At 40.0% G+C, this 23,476-nt stretch overlaps 1 protein-coding gene across 3 annotated transcripts in view; it reads right to left on the bottom strand.

Annotated features, from left to right (window-relative positions):
• The window catches only part of PLPPR5 (phospholipid phosphatase related 5), a 125,227-nt gene that overhangs the window by 66,778 nt on the left and 34,973 nt on the right, over window positions 1-23,476 (bottom strand). For all 3 annotated transcript variants that reach the window (XM_086717651.1, XM_086717650.1, XM_086717652.1), the window contains exons 2-3: window positions 17,195-17,327; window positions 12,610-12,860 (exon numbers count right to left, since the gene is read on the bottom strand). In XM_086717651.1, coding sequence (XP_086573777.1) covers window positions 12,610-12,860; window positions 17,195-17,327 — 384 coding nt within the window. The remainder of the gene's footprint in view (window positions 1-12,609; window positions 12,861-17,194; window positions 17,328-23,476) is intronic.

Raw genomic sequence — 23,476 nt, forward strand, 5'->3', positions numbered from 1 at the left:
GTAAGCATTCAGTAATAATAGTTATTTTTATATTCTAAATTTCTATATTATTATAGAGGGATTTCTCCTTGCTATTTGAAATACTTTGTTCCCATTCCAAGGTTTTCTTTAGATGGCATAAATAAACAAATGGCTCAAAGCAGACTGTGTTCACAGGAGAAGGTAACTTCTTTTGTAAGACGGTGGAAAAGGTGCCAAGAAATCTCCTTGATTTAAACTATATCTTCAATTTAGGGGTGGGGGGAGCTGATGACTGAAATTACTGTGCCATATTTTTTTTTCCTATATGTTAAGGCACTCAAAATATTTTTGGCACAGAGAAAATCACGGAAGATAATGCATCACAGTAGTAACCCCTTGCTGTGCATTAGCTTATAGAACCTCTCTGAGAACATGATGAACGCAGTGCGGCAAGCCACAGAGGTAAGTTGCTCTCCTCTTCCTTCAGGAAAGACCCAGCCATTCTGCTGTAGGGAGGGCAGTGAGCTGAGAATGTCCACATGTAGTTCACAGTGCTTGAGCAGAGGCCACAATCTCTCTGGCCAGCCCCCAATCAGTGATGGAGCACAGCAGGGGTACTAAGGTTTGGCCATGTATGCCCAATATGAGGCTTTTCCAATGAGCAACCTCTGGTGAAGATTGGTTGAGACTGCCAGATATGCACCGCACTCTGAGACTCCCCCTCTCCAATCTCACTTCTCAGAGAGGTTCTATCTTTTACAAGTGTTACCTCCCTCCAAGCTTCCCATAAATCGTAGCTTCCTAATTGTATTTCTAATACTGCTCCTAATTCTCTCTTAGCCTTCCACTTTGTGGAGGATCCTAAGAATTGGGATGATCTAAGAAAACAGGTGACAAGATGGGGATTAGGGACATGTCCTTGCTGGAAATGAGGACCCCATCTTGTGAAGTATATGGAGGCACCGGGTAACAATCCAATTGCTAAAACCCACCAATAGTGACTTGGGAGAATGTTCTGATGGAGACACAGTAATCAACTTAACCTGGTTTACACTAAACTTTCCTGATTTTAGCACTGGAAGTATGAAGTCTGATGGCTGGCCACCCTAACTGGGAGGAATGACTTAACCAGGCCAATGACATGGGAAGCTGAGAAGTCCATGGAAACAATGACTAACTAGAGGGATAATGAAATTGGCCAACTCTTACTAAGTTGTGTTGGCACCCTACAGAAGAAAAATGAAAAGCTGAGGAGAGTTAACAAATGAAAACTGAGTGTGATGGCCAGAGTTCCTCTTTGGGAACTTAGAAAAAAAGCTCTTGTTTCTGGAGTTTCAGAGTAAAAAAAGCTGAAGTCCAAACTTATCACTTACTAGCTCAGAGTCAAGGGACCTTCAAATATCACTGACTGCTCAGCTAAGGCAGGTCCATTATGCCGAGGTCAGGACTTTAGTTAGAAAAATCTAACACCTTGACATGGAGATGGGGAAATCTGAGTGGATGTACATGAATATTTTGGTTCATCAGATTCCTCTAAATGCTCAGAGCCTTCAGACGTGGCTACCACCCCTACCTATTCAGGGCAAGCACTCCTCCCAGCCCCACCCATACCAGGGACTTTTGAGTGGGGAAGTGAGAAGCCTCTTTCCCCCAGTGCAATAGGGGTCCACTCATGATCTGCTCCCACATCTTTTCCTGGCTGCCAGGCCAACCACTGGGGCTTAGTTGCCAGGATGTGATAAACGGAATAAGGAAAGAAAGCGACTCTGCCCCAAAACTGCTGCAAGAATTAGCCAGCGTATACCAGTTGGAGCCAGGGGAGACCTACGTGGTGGGATTTTGAGGGTGCTTTATCAAGGATGCTGAAACAGAAACAGGATAAGGGAGAGTTTGTGGACATGAAGACACTCTCCCTGGGGATACGGGATTTAATACTCTTGCAAGGCCCCTGGGGAACAGTAAAAACTCCTTGCTGTGCAGGCTCCTAAAAGCTTGGAGAAAATGATTACTTTTTCTCGATGAAGCTGACATGCCTGAATTGCTTCGGCAGACAGTGGAAGAAGGAATTAAAAGGCTCTGAGACGTGACATTGCTGGACATGTAACATGAGCCTCAAGGACCCACCAGAGGATGATGTACCATGGGAGGACCTCATGGATGTACCATTCACTGAGGCACGAGGAATGTGCTAGTGAGAGGGGCAGTAGCAGGGTGCAGGAGTTGAGGGGTGCCTCTCCTCCATAAGCCAAGGTCATTGGTAGGGGAGGTTACCACAGAGCTGGGTCCTTTATATCCATGCAGACCATGGAGTGCCTGAAGAAACAGAAGCCAGTGGCCAGTGCTTAATCGTAGGAGCAATGGTGGGAGTTAGGGGGCTGTGTCTCAATTATCATAACAATGCATAAGGCCCTGAGTGACAGGCAAGGTGACTTGACCTGCAGAAAGTTTTGGAGATGATTTATAGAACACAGTGTGCCCTAGAGGCAAAATAGATAAGGAGCCCAGAAGACTACTCAATACATACCCACAAGATAACAAGAATGCAGAGCTGAAAGTGGATGCCCCAATGAAAGTTTCAATCCTTTGTGCAGTTACCAAACTGGAATGAAACTCACTGACTGAAGAGGCAGCAGGTCTCTAGAGGGAAGGACCCTACAACACTGCAGAAAGTATGTATTGTAATGATTTTCCCAGTCCTTCCCCAAAAAGACCTATGACCATTTATTCAGGTGACTACACACTGGGGGGAGGAGAATATCCAGGCATTTTGAGGACTATTGAACAAAAAGTCTAAGGGGACACTGATTGCCTGGAGACCTGAATTAGCATCATCATGGCTCCCTGCTTTAAGGTCCCATGGGGACTAGGTAGTAAGTGAACCTGGGCCAAAGTCTACTAGGTCTGTGAACACATCTAGTGGACATTTTCCCCTTGGCAGGTAGACTATTGGGGGAATTTAATAGGAAGCTTATGAAACTATATCCCCACTCCTGCCAAGATAGTGAATCAAAAACGATACTGCATTAAGGAAGGGGGATGGTGGAGATTTGTCTACCTCTTAGGATCTCAAGAATGTAGGGGTAGTGGTTCTTATCATACCTCCATTTAATTAACCAGGCTGGACAAATCCTGGAGAAAAACTACAGTCTCCTGAATCTTAGCTAAGTAGTAGTGACCACTGATTTGTCAAATGCATTCTTTTCTATCTTGTTCAAGAAAAAGAATGAGAGGGGCGCGTGGGTGGCTCAGTTGCTTGAGCGTCCGACTTTGGCTCAGGTCATGATCTCACAGTTTGTGAGTTCGAGTCCCACATCAGGCTCTGTGCTGATAGCGCAGAGCCTGGAGCCTGCTTTGGATTCTGTGTCTCCCTCTCTGCTCTTTCCCAACTCACTCTCTGTCTCTCTCTCTCCTTCAAAAATAAATAAACATTAAAAAAATTAAAAAAAAAAAAAAAGAAAAAGGATGAGAAACAGTTCACATTCACGTGGAACAGGCAAAGTTTTACATCATGGTTTATGTCAGTCCTGTGCATTAACTCTCCTGCTCTTTGCCAGATCATAGTCTGAAGAGACCATCATATTGATTCTTTGCATCAAAGATATCATGCTGATCAAGCAAGATAAAAGATGGTCAGCACACTGGAGGTCTTGGAAAGATACACGCATTCCAGATCTTGGGAGATAAACCCTGTAAGATTCAGGGGCCTGGGAAATCAGTAAAGTTTTTAGGGATCCATTGGCCAGGAGTATGCTAAACATCCCCTCAAAGCTTTAAAAGACAAATTATTGCATCTTGTACCACTACCGCAAAAAAGGAAGCACAACACCCTCAGATCACTATGTGTTCTTGGGGAAACACATCTCATACCTATGAATATTGTTCTGGCCTATATACCAGATGATACAAAAAGCTGCCAGCTCTAAGTGGGGCCTGGAGAAGAAAAGGGCTCTACAACAAGTACAGGCTGTAGGGCAAGCAGCCCTGCTACTTGGGCCACAGGATCCACAGGTTCTATGGTGCTTGAGATGTCTCGGCAGAAAGCATACAGTCCAGAGCTATGAGAATCACCGTGTTGGCTCCTGGAGCTCAGGAGCAAGGCCATGCCTTCTGCGGCAAAGCTTGATGCATCTTTTGAAAAATGGATGTGGGCGTGTTATTATGCATGAAAGAGATGCAATGCTTGACCACACATGTAGAGCTCCCCATTGTTAAATTGGGTTCTGTTGGACCCCGTCAAAGCGATAGTGCCTACCACGGAGGTCTAATGAGCATTAAGCACCGCCAATGCTGGTTAGGTTATTATGTATCCAATTACTGTACATTGTAAAGAGGTAAAAGGTAACATAAAAGTTGTCATTTCAAAAGCAATTAAAGTTCTTTAGCATCTCAAATGATGTGTAGAACATAGGATATTAAAAATTAAGAATCATAAGAATAAAACATTCACTTACAATCAAAAGTACAATTAAAATCCAATAATCATGACCATTTATATTACTTTTAGGGTTTGAGCAATTTGGCTCTCTGGAAAATAGGACATGGGACAGGAATTTATGGAGTACAGTTTTGCAACAACCTTCCTAATTCATATCGTGTGATGTTCAATTAAAATCAATGGACTAGGGGTGCCTGGGTGGCTTAATTGGTTGAGCATCCAACTCTTGATTTTGGCTCTGGTCATGATCTCATGGTTTGTGAGATCTGTAATGACAGCACAGAGCCTCCTTAGGATTCTCTCTCCCTCTCTCTCTTCCCCTCCCTTGCTCATGCTCTCTGTCTCTCTCTCCCTCTCTCTCTCTCTCTCTCTCAAAATAAATAAATAAGCATTAAAAAAAATCAACTGGCCAGTTTTCTTCATGACTGGGCATGTGGCTGCTTCCTTTTCACTGGGGCACATGCCAGGAAGTAGTGTGATATAAAAGACCAAATACTGGCTTTGGAGTCAATACTGGCCTGCATTGTATTTCTGGTTCTAGCAAATACTAGCTATATAACCTTGGGCAAGCTAATTAGCCTCTTGCATCTTCAGTTTTGTTACCTGTAGAATGAAGACAGCCATACTTTCATTCCAGTCACTGTGAAGACTAAGGCCTATAAAAAAAAAAAGTACTTAGGATGAGGCTAGACTGTTACTTTCTCATAAATGGAAGCCGGAGGACTGAGGGCTGAAATCTAAGAGCAGGACACAGTACTAAACTCGGGCCCAGGGATTTGGCTAAGTTTAGCCAAAGCATCGAAGTAAGCAGTGACGGTGTGTAAACCCTGCAATGCATACAGGAGCACTGGTTGTGGGTCTAGGTCTGGCTTTCCTATTCCTGTGCTCTAAGAGAAAATGCTTAGGGATTCCCAACTACTCAAAGCTATACGCAGTCTGCCGTGGCTCAGGCTGATGGCAGCTCTTGGCGCCCAAGCTCATTCCATTTCTCATAAACTAGGAATTTCATTTCATCTCACTTCATTTCATCTGACTCTGGTCTCATCAGCACTGGGCTCTCAATCTTCAAATCCTTATTTCATATCTGAGATTCTTTGACAATCTCCTTATAACATTCCCTTTACTTTTAGTTTCTCTCCCTTTTAATTCCCTCTTTATGCTCTATCGGACCATTTTATTTTTTTTTTAATTTTTTTTTTCAACGTTTATTTATTTTTGGGACAGAGAGAGACAGAGCATGAACGGGGGAGGGGCAGAGAGAGAGGGAGACACAGAATCGGAAACAGGCTCCAGGCACTGAGCCATCAGCCCAGAGCCTGACGCGGGGCTCGAACTCACGGACCGCGAGATCGTGACCTGGCTGAAGTCGGACACTTAACCGACTGCGCCACCCAGGCGCCCCTATCGGACCATTTTAAACTTCAGAAGGAGTTGATATCAGTATGTTCAGGCTTAATGCATTATAGGTATTCCATATATATTTATGGAATTGAATTAAGTAAAATAATTCGGAAGCACTGCCGTAATGTCAGTTTTCAACCCCGTCTTACTTATTAACCCAAATGTGAAGCCTCAGGTTGGTTTACAGTGACTTTCTGATTTATTTATTCTTGCTAATCCTTAAATCCCATATATACTCCCCATCTGAGGTTTCCCCTCACTAGTTCCTAATTGTATCTGCTGTTTCTTGCTTCCTGTCTTTGCTTTCATTGTCCCCATCTCTGGAATGCCTCTTCTTTACCTATTCAAATCATATTCATCTTCAAGACCCAGGCCAAGTGCCACTTCCCACTGAAGCACTCCCCGATGGTACTTGTCCACGGTGATCTTTTCCTTCCTGGATACTGAATGGCTCTCACTGTCATCACCAGATACACTAACATTCATATTCCATCTAGAACTTTATTATGCACTATCTCTAGGGCAAACTTATCCAGTAGGCATGGAACTTAGATCCCAGATACTTGTAGGGACCAATAAAACTGTTTTAATTTCCTTTAAAATCAGAAGGAAAAGTGAACATTCAGGTTGAAGAAAATATTTAATATACGTTATTTATTAATTTGTTTTTATAGCAATGAGGCTGTAAAGCATATACATATTTTCAATGGCAGAGGAGGTCCTGAAAACACAAGTGCCTAGGGCCTACAAAAGTCATAACACTGGGCTGACTCTGTCTTATATTGTCCTATACGAGTAAGTCCTGTTTTCCTAAATAGAATGTGCTAGTACTGCCAGAAATCCCGAACCTGGAGTTGGTGAACACCTAGGAAGCCCCAGACATATTAAGGGAATTCTATGACATACTTTTCAATATTTCTAAGAGCTTAATAGAATAGTATATTTACCCACAAGAAGCCCACCCACAGGCACTAACTAAAATGTCAGTACTCTTTGCTGTTGGCCGGAATTGTATTAAGTCAGTTGGCAGCAATGGTGATCTCATGCTGCTTACTGGTTCTGATACATTGTGGAAGATACAGGAACTTCTGGGATGTGACTGGGGAACCAGAAACCATTATAAAGTGATGAGTCAATCCCAGAATACCCAGTTATAATGGCACTTACAGAAGCCAGATAAAACTAAGGTAAAGATGCAGAGTATCCAGGCATCTTCAATCATTTACTGCTTTATATTTAATAGCTGTATGTGTGCCATTTTAATAATTGTATGTGTACAATTTCAAAACAGCATTATTATATATTTTTTATCATGGGCCACTGTTTAATATCTAGGCCTACGCGTGCACGAGTGGCTCAGTTAGTTAGGCGTCCGACCTTGGCTCAGGCCATGATCTCACGGTTGGTGAGTTCGGCCCCGCATCCAGCTCTGGGCTGACAGCTCAGAGCCTGGAGCCTGCTTTGCATTCTGTGTCTGCCTCTCTCTCTGCCCCTCCTCTGTTCGCACTCCCTCTTTCTCTCTCAAAAATAAACATTAAAAAATTTTTTTAAATAATATTTGGGCCTAAGTTGAGATGGGAAAGCATCATATTAGACAGAAGATTTAGAAATATAAAGTTCATGGAGGAGTGTGGTAGAAGAAGGTAAATTATAAAAGGGGGCCATGGTAACGAAAACATTGGAACTAAATGGGTACTTTGCATTTGTCTTTAGTAACCTCCCCATCCCCTATGACACTTGGCTGAAGGCTGACAGGAAAAAATTGTCCATCAACTAATACCAGTGGTCCCGGCAACAGTAGTCACAGTAATAGTATAGCAGTCACTTTATGAGTGAGTGCCCACTAAATACCTTTTAATATATTATCTAGTAGACCACAGATTTGCTCATTTGAAATCTAGAGCACAGGGATCGTACACACTTCAGCGTTAAATTACTTCTGAGCAGGGAAGATTTAGAGGAATGGCCTTCTGATAGCAGCCAGATCTCATCAGTCACCTAAGGCAAATACATGAGGGCAGCCCAGAGCTTTACCTTCCACCCACTTTGATGTTTCGCCTTCAAACACAATCCCTGACCAGTCTCATGAAATCAAAGGCTGCAGGAAAACTGCCATGCATCCCCCAAATTCCTGTACCCCACACTGAGGAGCTGTTCATGCCCCTACACAGATTAGGTAAAATATTACTAAACGAAGGGCAAACAGATACCAATGGGTCGTGTTTATTTAACCCTCGTCTTGGCAGCCTGTGGCAACCCATGTGCACATGGGACCTCATGAGATTATTATAAAAGGTGGCTGTGTGGGCAGCAAGAGCATGTAGATGCCAAAGACTGGACATCAACAAGGTGGGGGGTAATGATACTTCAGAGCTTTCCGCTAATATTCTGGGAAAAGACTGCAGTGAGCTATTTAATATCCACAAATTCCTCTTTTCCTAGTACATCAACTTCTTTACAGTCTGATTGTACTGCGCCTCCCATTTATAGGTGGAGTCTGTTTCTCTGCTCCCATCAATCTGGGCTGGCCTTGTGGATTTGCTTGGACCAACAGAGTCCAGAGATGGGGATGGTGAACAAGTTTTGGAGCATAAGCTTCAAGACGCCCTATAGCTCAGGTCTCTGCTCTCTTGGAAAGATGCTCTCGGATGCTCTCAGAGAAAATCTCTTGAGAATGAGAGAGGCCCAGCTATTGAGCTGTCCCAGCCCCATCTACCCCTAGCTGAACACAACACATGAAAGAAGCAAGGTTCTAAGGACCAGTAAAACCCACAGAATCCTGAGGACAGCAAATTCTTGTTTTGAAGGGTGGTTTGTTCACAACCAAAAATAATAACAGGCCAACAAGTGTAGCTGACCCCTTCTTTCCTTCCTTCCTTCCTTCCTTCCTTCCTTCCTTCCTTCCTTCCTTCCTCCCTCTTTCTTCCCTCTTTCCTTTCCTTTCCTTTTTCCTTTCCTTTTTCTTTCTTCCTCCCTCTCTCCCTCTCTCTCTTCCCTTCATTTTCTTCCTTTCTTCTTTCTTTCTTTCTTTCTTTCTTTCTTTCTTTCTTTCTTTCTTTCTTTCTTTTTCAGAGAGTCAATATAAGGTCATAATTGGAAGTAACCTAAAGAGATCATTTTATGTCTTCCTGTCTCTGATTTATAAGGTCAACTGGAAAGTCATGAAACACTGTTTCTCTTTCTCAACTTTGAAGTTCATTTTACAATTAGAAAAACTGCTCGCTTTATATGAAATGAATAACACAAAGCTAAATTTAAATATTATTCCAATGTGACTTAACACTGAATTATAAATGTAATGGTTGAGGGTTAAATAACCTTCAGAATGTTTTCCTGGGAAATCAACAACATTTGCAAAAATAGGCATAGGGATTTTTTTCCCCTGAAAGTTCTCAGTAAAGCAAAAGAGAACAACTCTGTTATCAAATTATCCCCAAAAGCCTTAATTAAAGTCAAATGCTAAAGGAGACTTCAAGTTCCTTAATTTTATTTACTAATCCACAAAGAGAAACATCAGAAAAATATTTCTCAGTTCTTATTCATATACTTCATAATATGACTTATTTATTTTTATTATGTATGTACATATGTTTATCACACACAACATTAAACAAACATATATCTAAATACAGCAATAAGCCTCTTTCCACAGAAAATAATGATTATATGGCTATTTTCTCCTATATACCTACTCATCAAAATTCTGGCAAGCATTTCACAAGACTGTATTAGCTCGAAATACCCCGACACTTCTATTATAAAGTTTTCCCAAGGTGTCTCTAGTGAAACTGGGAAGAAATATATATGTATATGGGATCAAATATAACAGCAAAACCTGACTGTAATGCCTACATTTGCAGCAGGAGTTATATTCAGAGTTGCCATGGCAGCCACCCACACTCACATACTCATAAATGGGTGTAGGGAAGAGAGAAAAGGAGTTAGTAGAGAACAGAATCTATTGTTAAAAATACAGAGGTACCCTTCAATGTAATTACAAGTAGGAATCCTGACTTTTAGTCTGAACCACGTTTTAATGTTAGAAGATTTCCAAGAGTTGCAGTGTTGTTAAATGTTTTTTTCTCTAAACATATCTACCATCTGAACCCTCAACCATAACCTTGATGGATGCTGAGATTATGTGGCAGCAGGAGGAAATTCAGCTGATCATGCATACGTTAGGGCTAGTATGATTCAGTGATTCCTTCTCTGGAATACTCGGAATCATTGTAGCCAGGAAAATGTGTGGTTCTATGGATCTGGACGAGTTACTTCACTTTCTGAGTGTCCTCATCTATAAAATGGGCATAATAATGCCACATACTTCAAGGAGTTTTTACGAGGATTCAAAAAATTAGTACCAATAATCAATCATTACCTAAATAGTAGTTATAATAAATAAAGAATAAATTTTAAGACATCAGTAAGAATTAGTAATACATTAAATGAATTAGTAAAAGTGAAGCACTTGGTGCTTGACACATAACAAATTCTCAATGAATATTTTCTATAATAATAATTATTATATAATATACAGATAATTATGTATCTATTATATATATGTATATGTATGTGTGTGTGTGTGTGTGTATATATATATATATATATATATATATATATATATCTCCAAGAAGTTGCTAAAATACATGCCAGCTGACTAGAGGCAAGGTAAGATATTAAGATTTCGCCAGTACTTAAAAAGATAATGCCTTGTCCTAAAAGCAATGCCTTTGAAAACACAATTTTGGCAGAACAAAAAGATCAAGTATTTACAATACTAGCACATTTGCCACCATTTGCAAATGCTGGTTATACAGCAAAATCTACCATCTATTAAGTGCTAAAATAATGTAACAGGATTTGTTTGGATTCAGAGAGTATTCTAGAATTTGTCTCAAGTCATTGGTTTGATCACATATGTATATGCAGGTACATTTGCAATTCATACTCAGATACAAATACCAGTGTCAGATTTAGACGTGATGACAATGAATGAAAAGTATTTTCTGACTTCTGATTCACTCAAGTTTTAAATCTGCATTTTAAGGCTGAATGCTTCATATTCTAAAAGAGGTGTAACATGTCATCAAGCAGGTTAGCATAGGAAAGAATATGCATGGATTAACAGATTTCATATCAAGTCTAGAAGTACCTAAGAATGGGAAACAGAAAGTAAAGCTGATGGAATAAAGAAATCAGGGGAAATTAAAGGAATGGAGTTGGGAGCACACCGAGAGGGGAAAAAGGGAGTTGTAACTAACAAACTGTACAGAAGTCAGAAGACAGTGGAAGAGAAAATGGATAGGATGGGATTTGATCTTTAACTCTATAAAATCCTGTTTGATGGGATTTTTTTTTCTTTTTTTTTTTTCAACGTTTTTATTTATTTTTGGGACAGAGAGAGACAGAGCATGAACGGGGGAGGGGCAGAGAGAGAGGGAGACACAGAATCGGAAACAGGCTCCAGGCTCCGAGCCATCAGCCCAGAGCCTGACGCGGGGCTCGAACTCACAGACCGCGAGATCGTGACCTGGCTGAAGTCGGACGCTTAACCGACTGCGCCACCCAGGCGCCCCTGATGGGATTTTTTAAAAAGTCCAGGCTGTGAGGGATAGAATTAGCTTGGCCTGAAAACTTTAGAAATGTTAAAATGCATATATTCATGGCCTCCAAAATTACCCTGCCACTGCGAATGTTATGTACAATGCTAAATTTCCCCTCCTAAATTGTTGTTTAGTAATTTTATTTCCGATCTCAAGTAGAGGTGTCATGGGGTATTTTACTGCTTGGCTCTTTGTTTGTTTTTAGAGATAAGCAGACATGATTGCATTAAGAATATCAGAGATATTTCCATAATCAAATACCTCTTTGAGGGTAAAAAAAAGTCTGAGTTTTTTCAAGTCATTAGCAGTGATAAATTTGGTTTCAAATTTTGTTTGTGATCTCCTGTCAATGAGCTAAAGTCGGAAGAAAGTAGCTATGGGCACCATTAGAAAGGAGAACCCCCGAAGGCATTTAAATTCTCTGAACCTCTTACTGTAGCCATGGAAAAGCCTACAGAGCACGCTTTCTGGAGCCCAGCTCCATAGCTGCAAGGCAGATCGTGGTGATGGAGGAAAAGGCTGATGGCAGGAATGCAGGGGCCAAGAGCTACCTGCCAAGGTTCCCCTTGTTTCTGCTCCTGCGTCTCAGTAAAGCACTCGACCATCACCACTTACTTCCACCTAGAGGTCCCGGATAGCTACACCAGGGCCCTGGCTCTCACTACTAAAATGAGGGCAAAGACTCAAGAATAAAGGAAAAAATAATTTATAAGGACATTTTGGCTAGTTCTGTGAGAAAATATTAAAACACTGGTTGAGATATTATGATGACATAGTTACCAATAATGAAACAAAAAAATCTTTCTAAAAAAAGAGTGCTCCCTTCCCCACCACCACCAGAGAATATTAGAGCTTGAGTAGGCAGCTGAGAGGCCTGGGTAGTTTTCTTAATTGGGCTATTGCAAGATTATGGGGACGGCTATGGGACAAATTTGTTTCCATTAAACCCTATTTAACATAAAGACAAACATATTCTCAAATAGAAATGCTAATGGCTATATTTTTTAATGCAACCACTACCCACACATAATCTCATGAGAGTCAACTGACTTAATTTTATCCACAGTACAAACAGCTATTATTAAAAATAAATTAAATGGCCTACAGAAAGCTGTTAATGTGACTTCCATTATGGCAGAGAAAAATAATTTCTTCATTGGGAGAATTAACAGAAGGACAGACTAAGACTGGTTAATAATCCTTACTTACTGTCAGATACATAGCTGCATAGACACTGAGAGCCGCTTCTTTGGATGGAAACGTTTTCCTTGCTCTCATGATGAGATCTGGGTTGCCCGTGCAGGCCTCTTCCCCGCTGATGAACTGTGTATACTGCTGACATCCAAGTGCTGTATAGTTGGGCTTACACAGGGCAAGAAAATGTGGAGCCAAATTCCCGGTAACTACTTGCCCAGCATTTACAAAGATATCTGTAGCAAATAGCCCAAATGTATAAATACCTGAGGAAGAAAACAAACCATTTTAACTCTTTGGGGTTTTGTTTTTGTTTTTGTTTTGTTTTGTTTTGTTTTTGTATTTCAGTTTACAATAAACCAACATGGAAATATTTTAGAAACTATAAAATACACTTACAAACATACGGTTCCCTCCACTTCCACTTCTCTCCAGTTCTTTGCTTTCTGGAGTGGTGGGAGAGCTACATTATTTAACATATTGAGCTGTCTACCACTGGCTACAGTTTTATGCATGGCAGGTTTATGAGATAAAAGAAGAAGATATATTCTAAGACTGTGTTTGGATAATGTGATTTTTAAAAAGGAGACACGTTTCTCTGGAGAGGGCTCAGTCTCTCACCTTCAACTAATGTTAGCAATCTTTATTTTTCCCTATTTTGAAAATATTTCGCACCTTACAAACATAAAGCAAAGCAGTTGTCTCCCTTTGATTATGCCTCTTAAACCCATTCGGACTGATATTAACTCTGCTGGAGATGCCATTTAGCAGTAAAATCCAACACCATTAGTTTTCATTTAAATGTCATGGAACATCTTAAGTAAAGAAGAATGTTTCAGATTAATCTCTACACTGCTTTCACAAAAACATCTTAAAAAGCCACTTAACAGCTAGTAACTTAGTCCCACCTTCTCTTTTATGGTTGGAATTTAGTTTATCAAATTTTGGGCAATTTAGTAAATAATAATGCAAACAAAATTATAATTTTTCAATTATCTTCACAGCATTAAAATTTATTTGCTTTAGTTATCTGAAGGTATAGAATTAAGTATCTACAGAATTTTTGTCCCCTTTTGTGAGAACTTGACAATTTATTCAAATTAACAAATATTCCACATTCAGTGCCATTGGTCATTAGAACCAAAACTTATTTTTCTCCTCAGGTAGCATAGGCAAAATACATTCCTTGGCATCGTTTTTTTGTTTTTTGTTTTTTTTTTTTTTTTAATTTTTTTTTTCAACTTTTTAATTTATTTTTGGGACAGAGAGAGACAGAGCATGAACGGGGGAGGGGCAGAGAGAGAGGGAGACACAGAATCGGAAACAGGCTCCAGGCTCCGAGCCATCAGCCCAGAGCCTGACGCGGGGCTCGAACTCACGGACCGCGAGATCGTGACCTGGCTGAAGTCGGACGCTTAACCGACTGCGCCACCCAGGCGCCCCTTTGGCATCGTTTTCAATTAAACTTACAGCTACAGCCTTTGAGGATGTGGTACCAATGTGAAGAGATTTATTCTTTTATAATTTGGGGAAATAAAATTCCATCAGGTATTTTAAAATTATACCAAAAGAATATTTCCCAAACAGTTCATTTATTAAAAAGCCATATAGTTCTATTATAATAATCATACAGCTTTCTTCTTAGTTCTACATTTCAGGATTGTTTGTTTGCTAAATCTTTACATAATCATTGGCTGTTGTGTAGGAAGTCACCAGGAAAGTTGTGCAGGATCAAATAATTTTCCAGTATCAGATGCATGGCTATCCTTTTAATTTTTGAAATATTATATAAGATTATAAAAGGCTCATGCACACAAACCTGCACATAGCAAAACTCTATGTGTATACAAATGGCAATGAGACAAGACCTTAGTTCTCCCTTTGTCTAAAAATTCTAAAAGCCAATAATAAAAAGCTTTTTCTTTACATCTTCCCAGCATTTCATGAGTCATACAAGTAAATGTTAGCAAAAGAAGAAATTTAGGAGAAGCAGAGAAATGAAAGAAAATGGAACTCAATAAAATGTTAATGCACACAAACTCTCCTTCCAACCATCATGGACCAGCATGGAAACCTAAATGGTAAGTCTTCATCTCTACTCCCTTGGAATCTAGGCTAAGATGTACTCATTTTATTTAACCAAACCATTCTCTTTATCTGCTGTAATAAGTTTTCCTGTTTAAAGTAGAGAAAAGTATTTGATACAGATATGGAAATGTCTCTTCATACTTGCAAAGTTCCCAAATGTGCTTTTGAATTAAAATATTCAGTGCATCAGGCCCAAAACCAGTATTGTAGTTGACTATAAAGATACTTTAAAGTGAGATCCCGTGACAGTATCCACTGTGCTGACAGCCAGAATAAAATGCGTACAAAGAACAATGCCCTGGGGCACCTGGGTGGTTCAGTTGGTTGAGCTGCTGATTTTTAATTTCAGCTCAGGTCATGATCACAAGGTTGTGGGACTGAGCCCCACATCAGGCTCTATGTTAAGCGTGGGACCTGCTTAAGATTCTCTCTCTCTCTCTCTCTCTCTCTCTCTCTCTCTCCCTCCTTCTCTCTCTCTCTCCCTCTCTCCCCTGCTCATGCTCTCTCTATAAAATCAAATCAAATCAAATCAAATAATACTTAAAAAAAAGAATGATGCCCTATGATGCAGTAATATTTTGCTTATAAACTTCCCATTATAACAAACTAGAAACATCCAAATCATAATGAACAAGGGAAAAGAAACAAATCAAGCAATCCTAAATATTTCATAAAATCATATAATAAGAAACATACAGAGATTTAAAGCATGCTTTACTGTGTATAGTCTTTAGAAATATGCTTTACTGTATATATTCCTTAGTAATATGTGTGCAAATGCTGAAAAATATTTACTTAAGTAGGGATAATAAAATTTGCTTTAACAGTATTTTGGAAAGTGTCAATTTCATCATTTTTAGTTTGGAGTATATTATTGCTTATTTTGTTATTAAATGTCTCTCATGCAAAGATAAACGAGTCAAGAACATAGTATTGATGCATGCAAAAAAAAATAACTGTAAAGTTTCATAGAAAAGTTATCACTTAGTATAAATGAGGGCTCTGGAGATGTAGAACTTGATGGCAATAAAAAGAACAGTCTTAGATATGAAAACTTCCCATCTTTAGAGAGATTCATAGGCATGATGACATTTGATTAGTCTTTAAGTAGGATTATACATAGTTTTGCTTATCTGTGCATAATATCTCCAAAGTCTTCATCTTGATCCCACTGCTATGAGAAGTATATTGAAGGGTACACTATCCTTAATCTTAATCTAAATACAGATCAGAATTTATCTTAAATTTTATCTAGTATAGTATATACAGAAATACTTTTTAATCTGATAAATACAAGAAATAATAATTTATATTAAACTTTACTGTGTCAGTTAAAAATTTGTCTTGGCCAAATTTCTACTGAATTGAAATGATCTGCAATAACTTATCAATACTTATATGTATTAGTGCTAGAATTTCAGACTGAAGGTTAACGTCATCAGTAAATGCTTTTTAAATTTTTTTATATTTTTTTTAACTTTAACCCCAGTATAGTTAACATACAATGTTATGTTAGTTTCAGGTGTCCAATCAGGCTGGACTATAGTGATTTACTATCACTATAGTGATAGTAAATCTTTTCCTCTAATAAAATCACCAATGCATTTTTGTTGACATTTTAAAAAAAGCTCAGAGGTAATGCAACATGGAGAGCTACATATGGTAATTAAAAAATACAACATATGTTTTGTTATTATTTTTTAATGTTTATTTTTTATTTTTGAGAGAGAGAGAGAAAGTGCATGTGTGGGGGGGTGGGCGGTGAGGGAGTGTGGTGCAGAGAGAGAGAGAGCAGGAGAGAGATCCAAAGCAGAATCTATAGTGAAAGCAGAGAGCCGCATGTGGGGCTCAAACTCCAACTCACGAACCGTGAGATCACGACCTGAGCCAAAGATGGACACGTAACCAACCAACTGAGTCACCCAGGAGCACCAAGGTGTCTTTCTTAAGTTTATGTATTAATTTTGAGAGAGAGGGAAAGAGAGAGAATCCCAAGCAGGCTCCACACTCAGCATGGAGCCGGATGCGGGGCTCAGTCTCACAACTGGGAGAACATGACCTGAGCTGAAATCAAAAGTCGGACACTAACCGACTGATCCACCCAGGCGCGCTATACAACATATCTTTTATTTGCCAATCTATTTTTCTTGTCTTTCATGATGCTCAGCAATATGACTAGATTATCATTTCTCTTTAAGCATTGTTTCTGAAGTTTCATAAGCCCACTAAATAATTTCTTTTAATTATATAATTTTTAGTTTCTTAAAGAATATGAAAACATCCAAGTGTGGTGTTCTTTTTTCCTTAAAATAATATGGAAATGACACCTGAAGTAGAGTCATACAATATGAGAGAACGTCATATGCAATATTATTTTTAAAATCAAACTGAAACATTTCAAATAAAATATAATCCAATATTTGCATAGGGCTAAAATGCTGATCATTTTAAGGGTTAGCTTATACATAAACATGGTTTCGGCAACAATAAAAATAATTCAATGAACACATACCCAGAAATCGTACAGTTCGCCGCACCAGTGGGTTTATATAGCAACAATCTCCAGTTAAAATAGTTTTCTCCTGGTTTTCAAAGTCCCGTGTGGCTAGTTGTAGGCAAAACACAGCAGTTTCTCCAACTATTATCTTGCAAGGAAATAAAAGGTTAAAGAACGTTAGAATTTAACAAGTATACTGTAGAATAATCTTATTTTTAAAAAATGCAGAAAAGTAACTCCTTTGAGTGGTAACAATCTCAATATAAAACTGAATCATATTTGCTTAACTAAACTCTTTTATTAGAACTTTATATACACAAGCCATCTTTCTCTTAATTCAAGAGAGTATTAAACCGATAAATTATGAATACAAATGGACCATACCATTTTTGTCTTCTAAGACTTCATTAAAAAATACACACACACACACACACACACACACACACACACACAAAGGATCTTTGCTTTAAGGACACACTCATTTATTTTTGGTATGTAAATGAATTCCATGTTTTATTTTTTTTTTTTTTTAATTTTTTTTTTTAACGTTTATTTATTTTTTTGGGACAGAGAGAGACAGAGCATGAACGGGGGAGGGGCAGAGAGAGAGGGAGACACAGAATCGGAAACAGGCTCCAGGCTCTGAGCCATCAGCCCAGAGCCTGACGCGGGGCTCGAACTCACGGACTGCGAGATCGTGACCTGGCTGAAGTCGGACGCTCAACCGACTGCGCCACCCAGGCGCCCCTATTTTTAAGTGATTATGTCTTGTTTAAATTTGCCACTGCCAAAGAAATCACAATGATTTTCTGTGAAAATATTCTTGAAAGGATTGGATAAAGACATCCTAAGGTAAAATCATATTAATACTTTTATAACAAGAAAAAAATCAATTCACATGTGTTTGGCCTTGAGATTATCCTTCACGAAAATCTCATTATTCTATTCTGAGACAGTATTAAAAATTATAGTCATTAATATATTCTTTACACTTTAGTATACGTGTGTCATTATAATCTTCATAAAAAAACATGAAACAGAAATATTATCATACTTCTTTTATAATTGAAAAAAACAAGATTTGGAACTCAAATGAATTGCCCAAAGCCACAGAGCCAGTAAGGAGAAAAATTGGGTTCTGGTACAGATTCTTTGCTCTACGATGCTGATTTATTAAAGGACCTACTAATTTATTAAAGAAGCTGCCTATTTTCCATTGGTGTTTATACCATTTGCAGTGGCCTGTAAAATCACCCAGAAAGGTATTAAAGCCTGTGTTATTACTCCATTTTATGGATGAGGAAATGAAGGCTTAGGGATGTTAAATAATTTGCACCCCATCAGGCCAATCAGAAGCTAAGCAGAAATTGCTGACTCAGCTCCAGATCTTTTGATGCTGTGTGTGTGTGTGTGTGTGTGTGTGTGTGTGTGTGTGTGTGTTAGAGAGCATGCACATATGAGCAGGGGAGGAGCAGAGAGAGACAGAGGTAGAGAGAGAATCCCAAGTAGGCTCCACACTGTCAGCACAGAGCCCGATGCAGGACTTGATTCCACCAACTGTGAGACCATGACTTGAGCAGAACTCAAGAGTCAGACACTGAGTCACCCAGGGGCCCCTTGACTCTACTTAACACTATGGTCAACAACACTAGAAATGTGATTAAGAGAAAAGAAACTGGAGCCAATTTTATGTTCCTTAATTTGTTATTGTCAAGGTTAGTTTTCAGTATATCTTGTCTAGGGTAAGTAAAGGTACTAAATGAGGAGTCCCTGATATCTTCTGGAAAAATGCTTTTGAGGTCTTGATGAAAAGTAATATCTGTAATTACAAGATATTCAAAATTACAGGTGAGAGATAAAGAAGGAAGTCATAGGAGATTACATGTTGGACCTAATTCTACCCCAATATAAGTACTTATAAAGCATTTCTTAATTTTTCTTCTTTCTAACTTTTCCTGTTGTCTTACTATATCTCTTCTTCCAAGGAGGTCAGGGTTCAAGGTTAAATCAGGGATTGAGCTGAATTATATTAAAGGAATCTAGCCTTGCTTATCTGGTAAGCCTGGATTGAATTAGGAAAAAGACTGGAGTTTATAGCCTTGCAAATTCCGAAATTTTTAACCTTGGTAAAGTAGAGCAGGTGTGTGATGAAATGGTTCATCCGGCCTAAAGAGCCACAAGAGGTATTTTCTATGGGCTCCGTAGCTGCCACCAGAGTCCTAGGAGAAACTGACAAATAGACAAGCTGTGTGCCTGACATCTTCTTATCTTCCTTTCTGAATCACTCTTCTGCTGCCCTTTGAAAGAAGTTACTTTCTGAGTTTTCAGTTTCAGCTTCTTTCAGGTGTGTTTTGCCCTAGAATGCTCCAGACTTTAAGAACCTATCATCTACTCCACATCATGTGCTGCCCAGCTCCCTGCTGGATTCTGTCCTCTCAGATGTTTTTCCTCACAGCAGGTATCAGTGGGGTCTCCACCACCAGGCTGGCTCTACCCCCTAGTACACTGACCCCCTCCAACGAGGTCTGTTAATACACGAAACTCCCCAGAATGTAATAGATACCCAATAATTCTTACTAAATGCATGCATAAATTTCATCCTTATTAGATCAGAAAGTCTCAGTTAGCCTCTGACCTTCTGCCTGATTCCCAATAACCAACTTCTGCCTCAGTGCTGTGATGAAGGCTCTACCCTACACCTTAGTTCCTTCCTATGATCAGATCCTTCATGCTCAGGCCCTGACTTGATAACTCGTTCGGTCACCAGGTTCCTACTGGACGAAGAGCTGCCTTGTCTGGGCCCCTCCTCCCAGGGCTACATTTCCCAGTTTTCCTAATGCTAACCCCTTGCCTGGTTGCATGTCAGCACATCGTGCACTTCCGAATTTCCTATTTGTGTCTTCAGCATATCTGCCAAAATGCTGTCTCAGTCAATATTGTTTGGCTGCTACTAAAAGAAACTCTTCCAAACTGGATTAAGCAAAACTGAGAATTTACTCTAGGGTTGGAAGGTTATCTCAGAACTCAAGGGATGGGGCTCAGGATTAGGTCCAGGAATGGAAATTCCTCAGGAGTCCAGGCAACTATTCTCCTAGCCTCCCTCCCTGTCTCTGGAGTCACACTGCCTCTTACCTCAGCTCTTCTCCCAGTGCCTGACTCATTCTTTCTGCAAGCCAGTTCTCCTTACTTCCTAGCATATATGATGGCCCCAACGGTTTCCAAGAGCCCTGTTTTGAACATATCAGCTCAGTTTAGGGAAAGTTCAACTAATTAGATTTACTGAACCCCAACTCCAAATTCTAAGAAGGGGGTCAGCTTGGGATGGGTGTTTCTTCTCAAACAATTAACCAAAGATAAGAAGATGTGTCATGGTGTATGAAAACTGCCTCTGTGGGTAGAAAGCATAGTTCTCAAAAAAAAAAAAAGAAAAGAAAAAAGAAAAAAAAGGAGTTGCAGTGATGTCTACTTCAATTCTTATCCATCACATCTTGCTGAACTTCACCCCATGATAGTTCTTGTTCTAGACTAGCCCCTTCCACCATGTTCTCTGGATACTGTGTTCTGTGTGCCTACAAGGACTTCATTTCAACAAACGGAGGTGCCTAGACCCCAGTGTCTGCTTTCCTCCAGTGGGTGTGTCTACTTCACATGCTCTAGCTCTGCCCCCTTCCTTATGATACCTGTGGAACTCCTCATCCAAATCATATTCTCTCTTAACCTCCCCCCATGCCAATTTCCTTAGTCAAAGCTCCCACTGTTTACTACTATCAGACAAATTCATGTAATGAAAAGAAAACAAGTTTTATTAGAATGAATACTTAGATGCCTTCTGAGGTAAAAACTTAGTGCTTCTCACTGCTATTTAAAGAAAGCTTTATAATCTACTTGGGTGGACACAAATGAAATAACTAATAATGGTACAAGCCTGAGTTTTAACTAATTTGGACAATGACCACCAGTAGCACATTTAGGAAGAAATGTTACTGAGTCACTGAGGGCATGTGAGGTGGTAGTGAAATGTGCCACTCAGATTCTCCTCCTGCAGGGAGGCTTTCTGGCACAGGGGCCCGGCTGCTGCTCCACTATGGCCGCACTTCCTGCAGGCTCCTCCTAGCAAATGGCTAAGTAGGCGTGGTGGAGGTATGCAGGAAAGCCTATTCCTCAGATGTGGGATACCTCCAGTTGGCAATTTTGGTTTGAAAACTGCCTATCAGCCTGGCTAAGTCTTTCCTGAAACTGTGCTGTATTCTGAGGTGCTTGCCACCCAATTCTCCTCCCCCCCACCCCCACTTTCTTTCACAGGGGTCACACCTCCATCATAGTCTGAAGGCTCTCCCAGCCTTCTCTGGCCTACCTCTCCCCAAACGTTTATCTTCTATAGGTGTTTTCCCTGACAAATCTCTTGTGCATCTCATCACTGGTGGGGCCTGCTTCTAGGAGAATTCAAATTAACATACCATCAAAGAAAGGCAGGTGTAATTCTGATCACTCCTTTTTTTTTTTTTTAATTTTTTTTAACGTTTATTTATTTTTGAGACAGAGAGAGACAGAGCATGAACGGGAGAGGGGCAGAGAGAGAGGGAGACACAAAATCGGAAGAAGGCTCCAGGCTCTGAGCCATCAGCCCAGAGCCCGACGCGGGGCTCGAACTCACGGACCGCGAGATCGTGACCTGAGCTGAAGTCGGATGCCCAACCGACTGAGCCACCCAGGCGCCCCATAATCCTGATCACTCTTAAAGAAAGGGTGGACAGATGTTACCTGATAGATGAAGAGGATTTAGACACAAGCCTAACCAGGAAGGCAGTGTTAGAAGTGGCATGAAGGTAGCTCCTCCTAGTAGCTCTCAACATGGCCTGGACAGAAGCTAGAGAAGACTGAGTCTGCCTTGAGGGCAAAAGGTCTCATCAGTAAATTACAAACCTAAATTCTGTGTTCCCTGGTATTTTATTTTGGTTCTTTTTCTCTTGTCCTGTCAGAAGCCCTCCTTGGAGGACTTTATTCCACCTAAGGTATTACTAACCCCTGACACTCCAAGGAATCCTAGATATTTCTCTTTTCCTTGACCTCCAGACAAGGACAGCAGGTCTCCAACTACTTATTCAAACGGCAATATCTCAACATGCTCAGATCTGCATATTGAAGTTCTTAAAACCTTCCCATCCAAAATGAAATTAATCTCTCCCATCCTGAACCTCCTGCCTCTCTGTGTCACCATCTCAATTAACCCATAGTCCTTCAGTGGGACACTCAGGCTAAAACCCTCATACCATTACACACCATGCTGACACCCATGTCCCCCCTCATTTGCCTCTCTCCATCAGTTGCTAAATCCTGTTGCTTCTGTATCTCAATTATATTTCGAATATGTCCATTTTTATCACTATTGCCACTTTAAAATTCAGTCCCTTATCACTTCTTTCCTGCACTAACAGCATCCTCAGAACTCACCTCTGTGCTTCCATTTTTCTGTGGTCTTCAAGCCATCTACTGCCAGACTGATGTCCTGAAAACAAATTTGTGCAATCCAAATTTCCTATTTAAAATTTTCAGTGTGTCTTCACAGCCAAAGGAATAACAGGAATTGTCATAAAATACTGTTTACAGCTGAGCCTAAACCCACTTTTTCAGCTTCTGCAACTCTTACAGCCTGCACACATGGCATGTTCTAGCCATAGCTAAACATTTAAATTCCCCCAACATACCAGGCATTTCCATACATCCAGGCTTTTATACTTGGTCTATGGCTTAGTATACCTTGTTAGGCAAGGCAGTAATTTAGATATTGCCTTCTCTCTTGCAACTTTATGTCTATTCCTGGTACAACCCATCCCTCCTTCTGTGTGTTCCAGCAGCACTTTGTACATTTATTATGGTACTTTTCACATGACTTTATAATTATCAGTAACATCTGTCTCTTCCACTCAACTGACAGCTTCTCAGAAGCAGGGACTGTATAATGTTTATTTTTATACTTTCGTATTAAAGCATGGTGACTGGCAATTAATGTGAATGGCTGTAGGAATGAATGAATGAAATCCAGTTCGATCTGCCCATATTATAGATAAGAACACATATCCAGAGAGAAATAAATAGAGAAGTTAAACATGCTTGAATCACACAGTTACTGGCACAGCCAGAATCTGAATCCAAGTTCAGAGCTATCTTGGCCACAGCCTCTGCCCAGAAACTTGTAAGCATTTCTTCCAATTTTTCCAGGTTAAGCCAGCTTAGCCCCCCTCCCCATTCTAGGTCACACCCTGGAGCTCCACCCCATCCCTAGCATTTCTATAGTTT

This window comes from Puma concolor, chromosome C1 (genome assembly GCF_028749965.1).
Source record: "Puma concolor isolate L17-30 chromosome C1, mPumCon1.1.hap2, whole genome shotgun sequence".
Classification (NCBI taxonomy): Eukaryota; Metazoa; Chordata; class Mammalia; order Carnivora; family Felidae; genus Puma; species Puma concolor.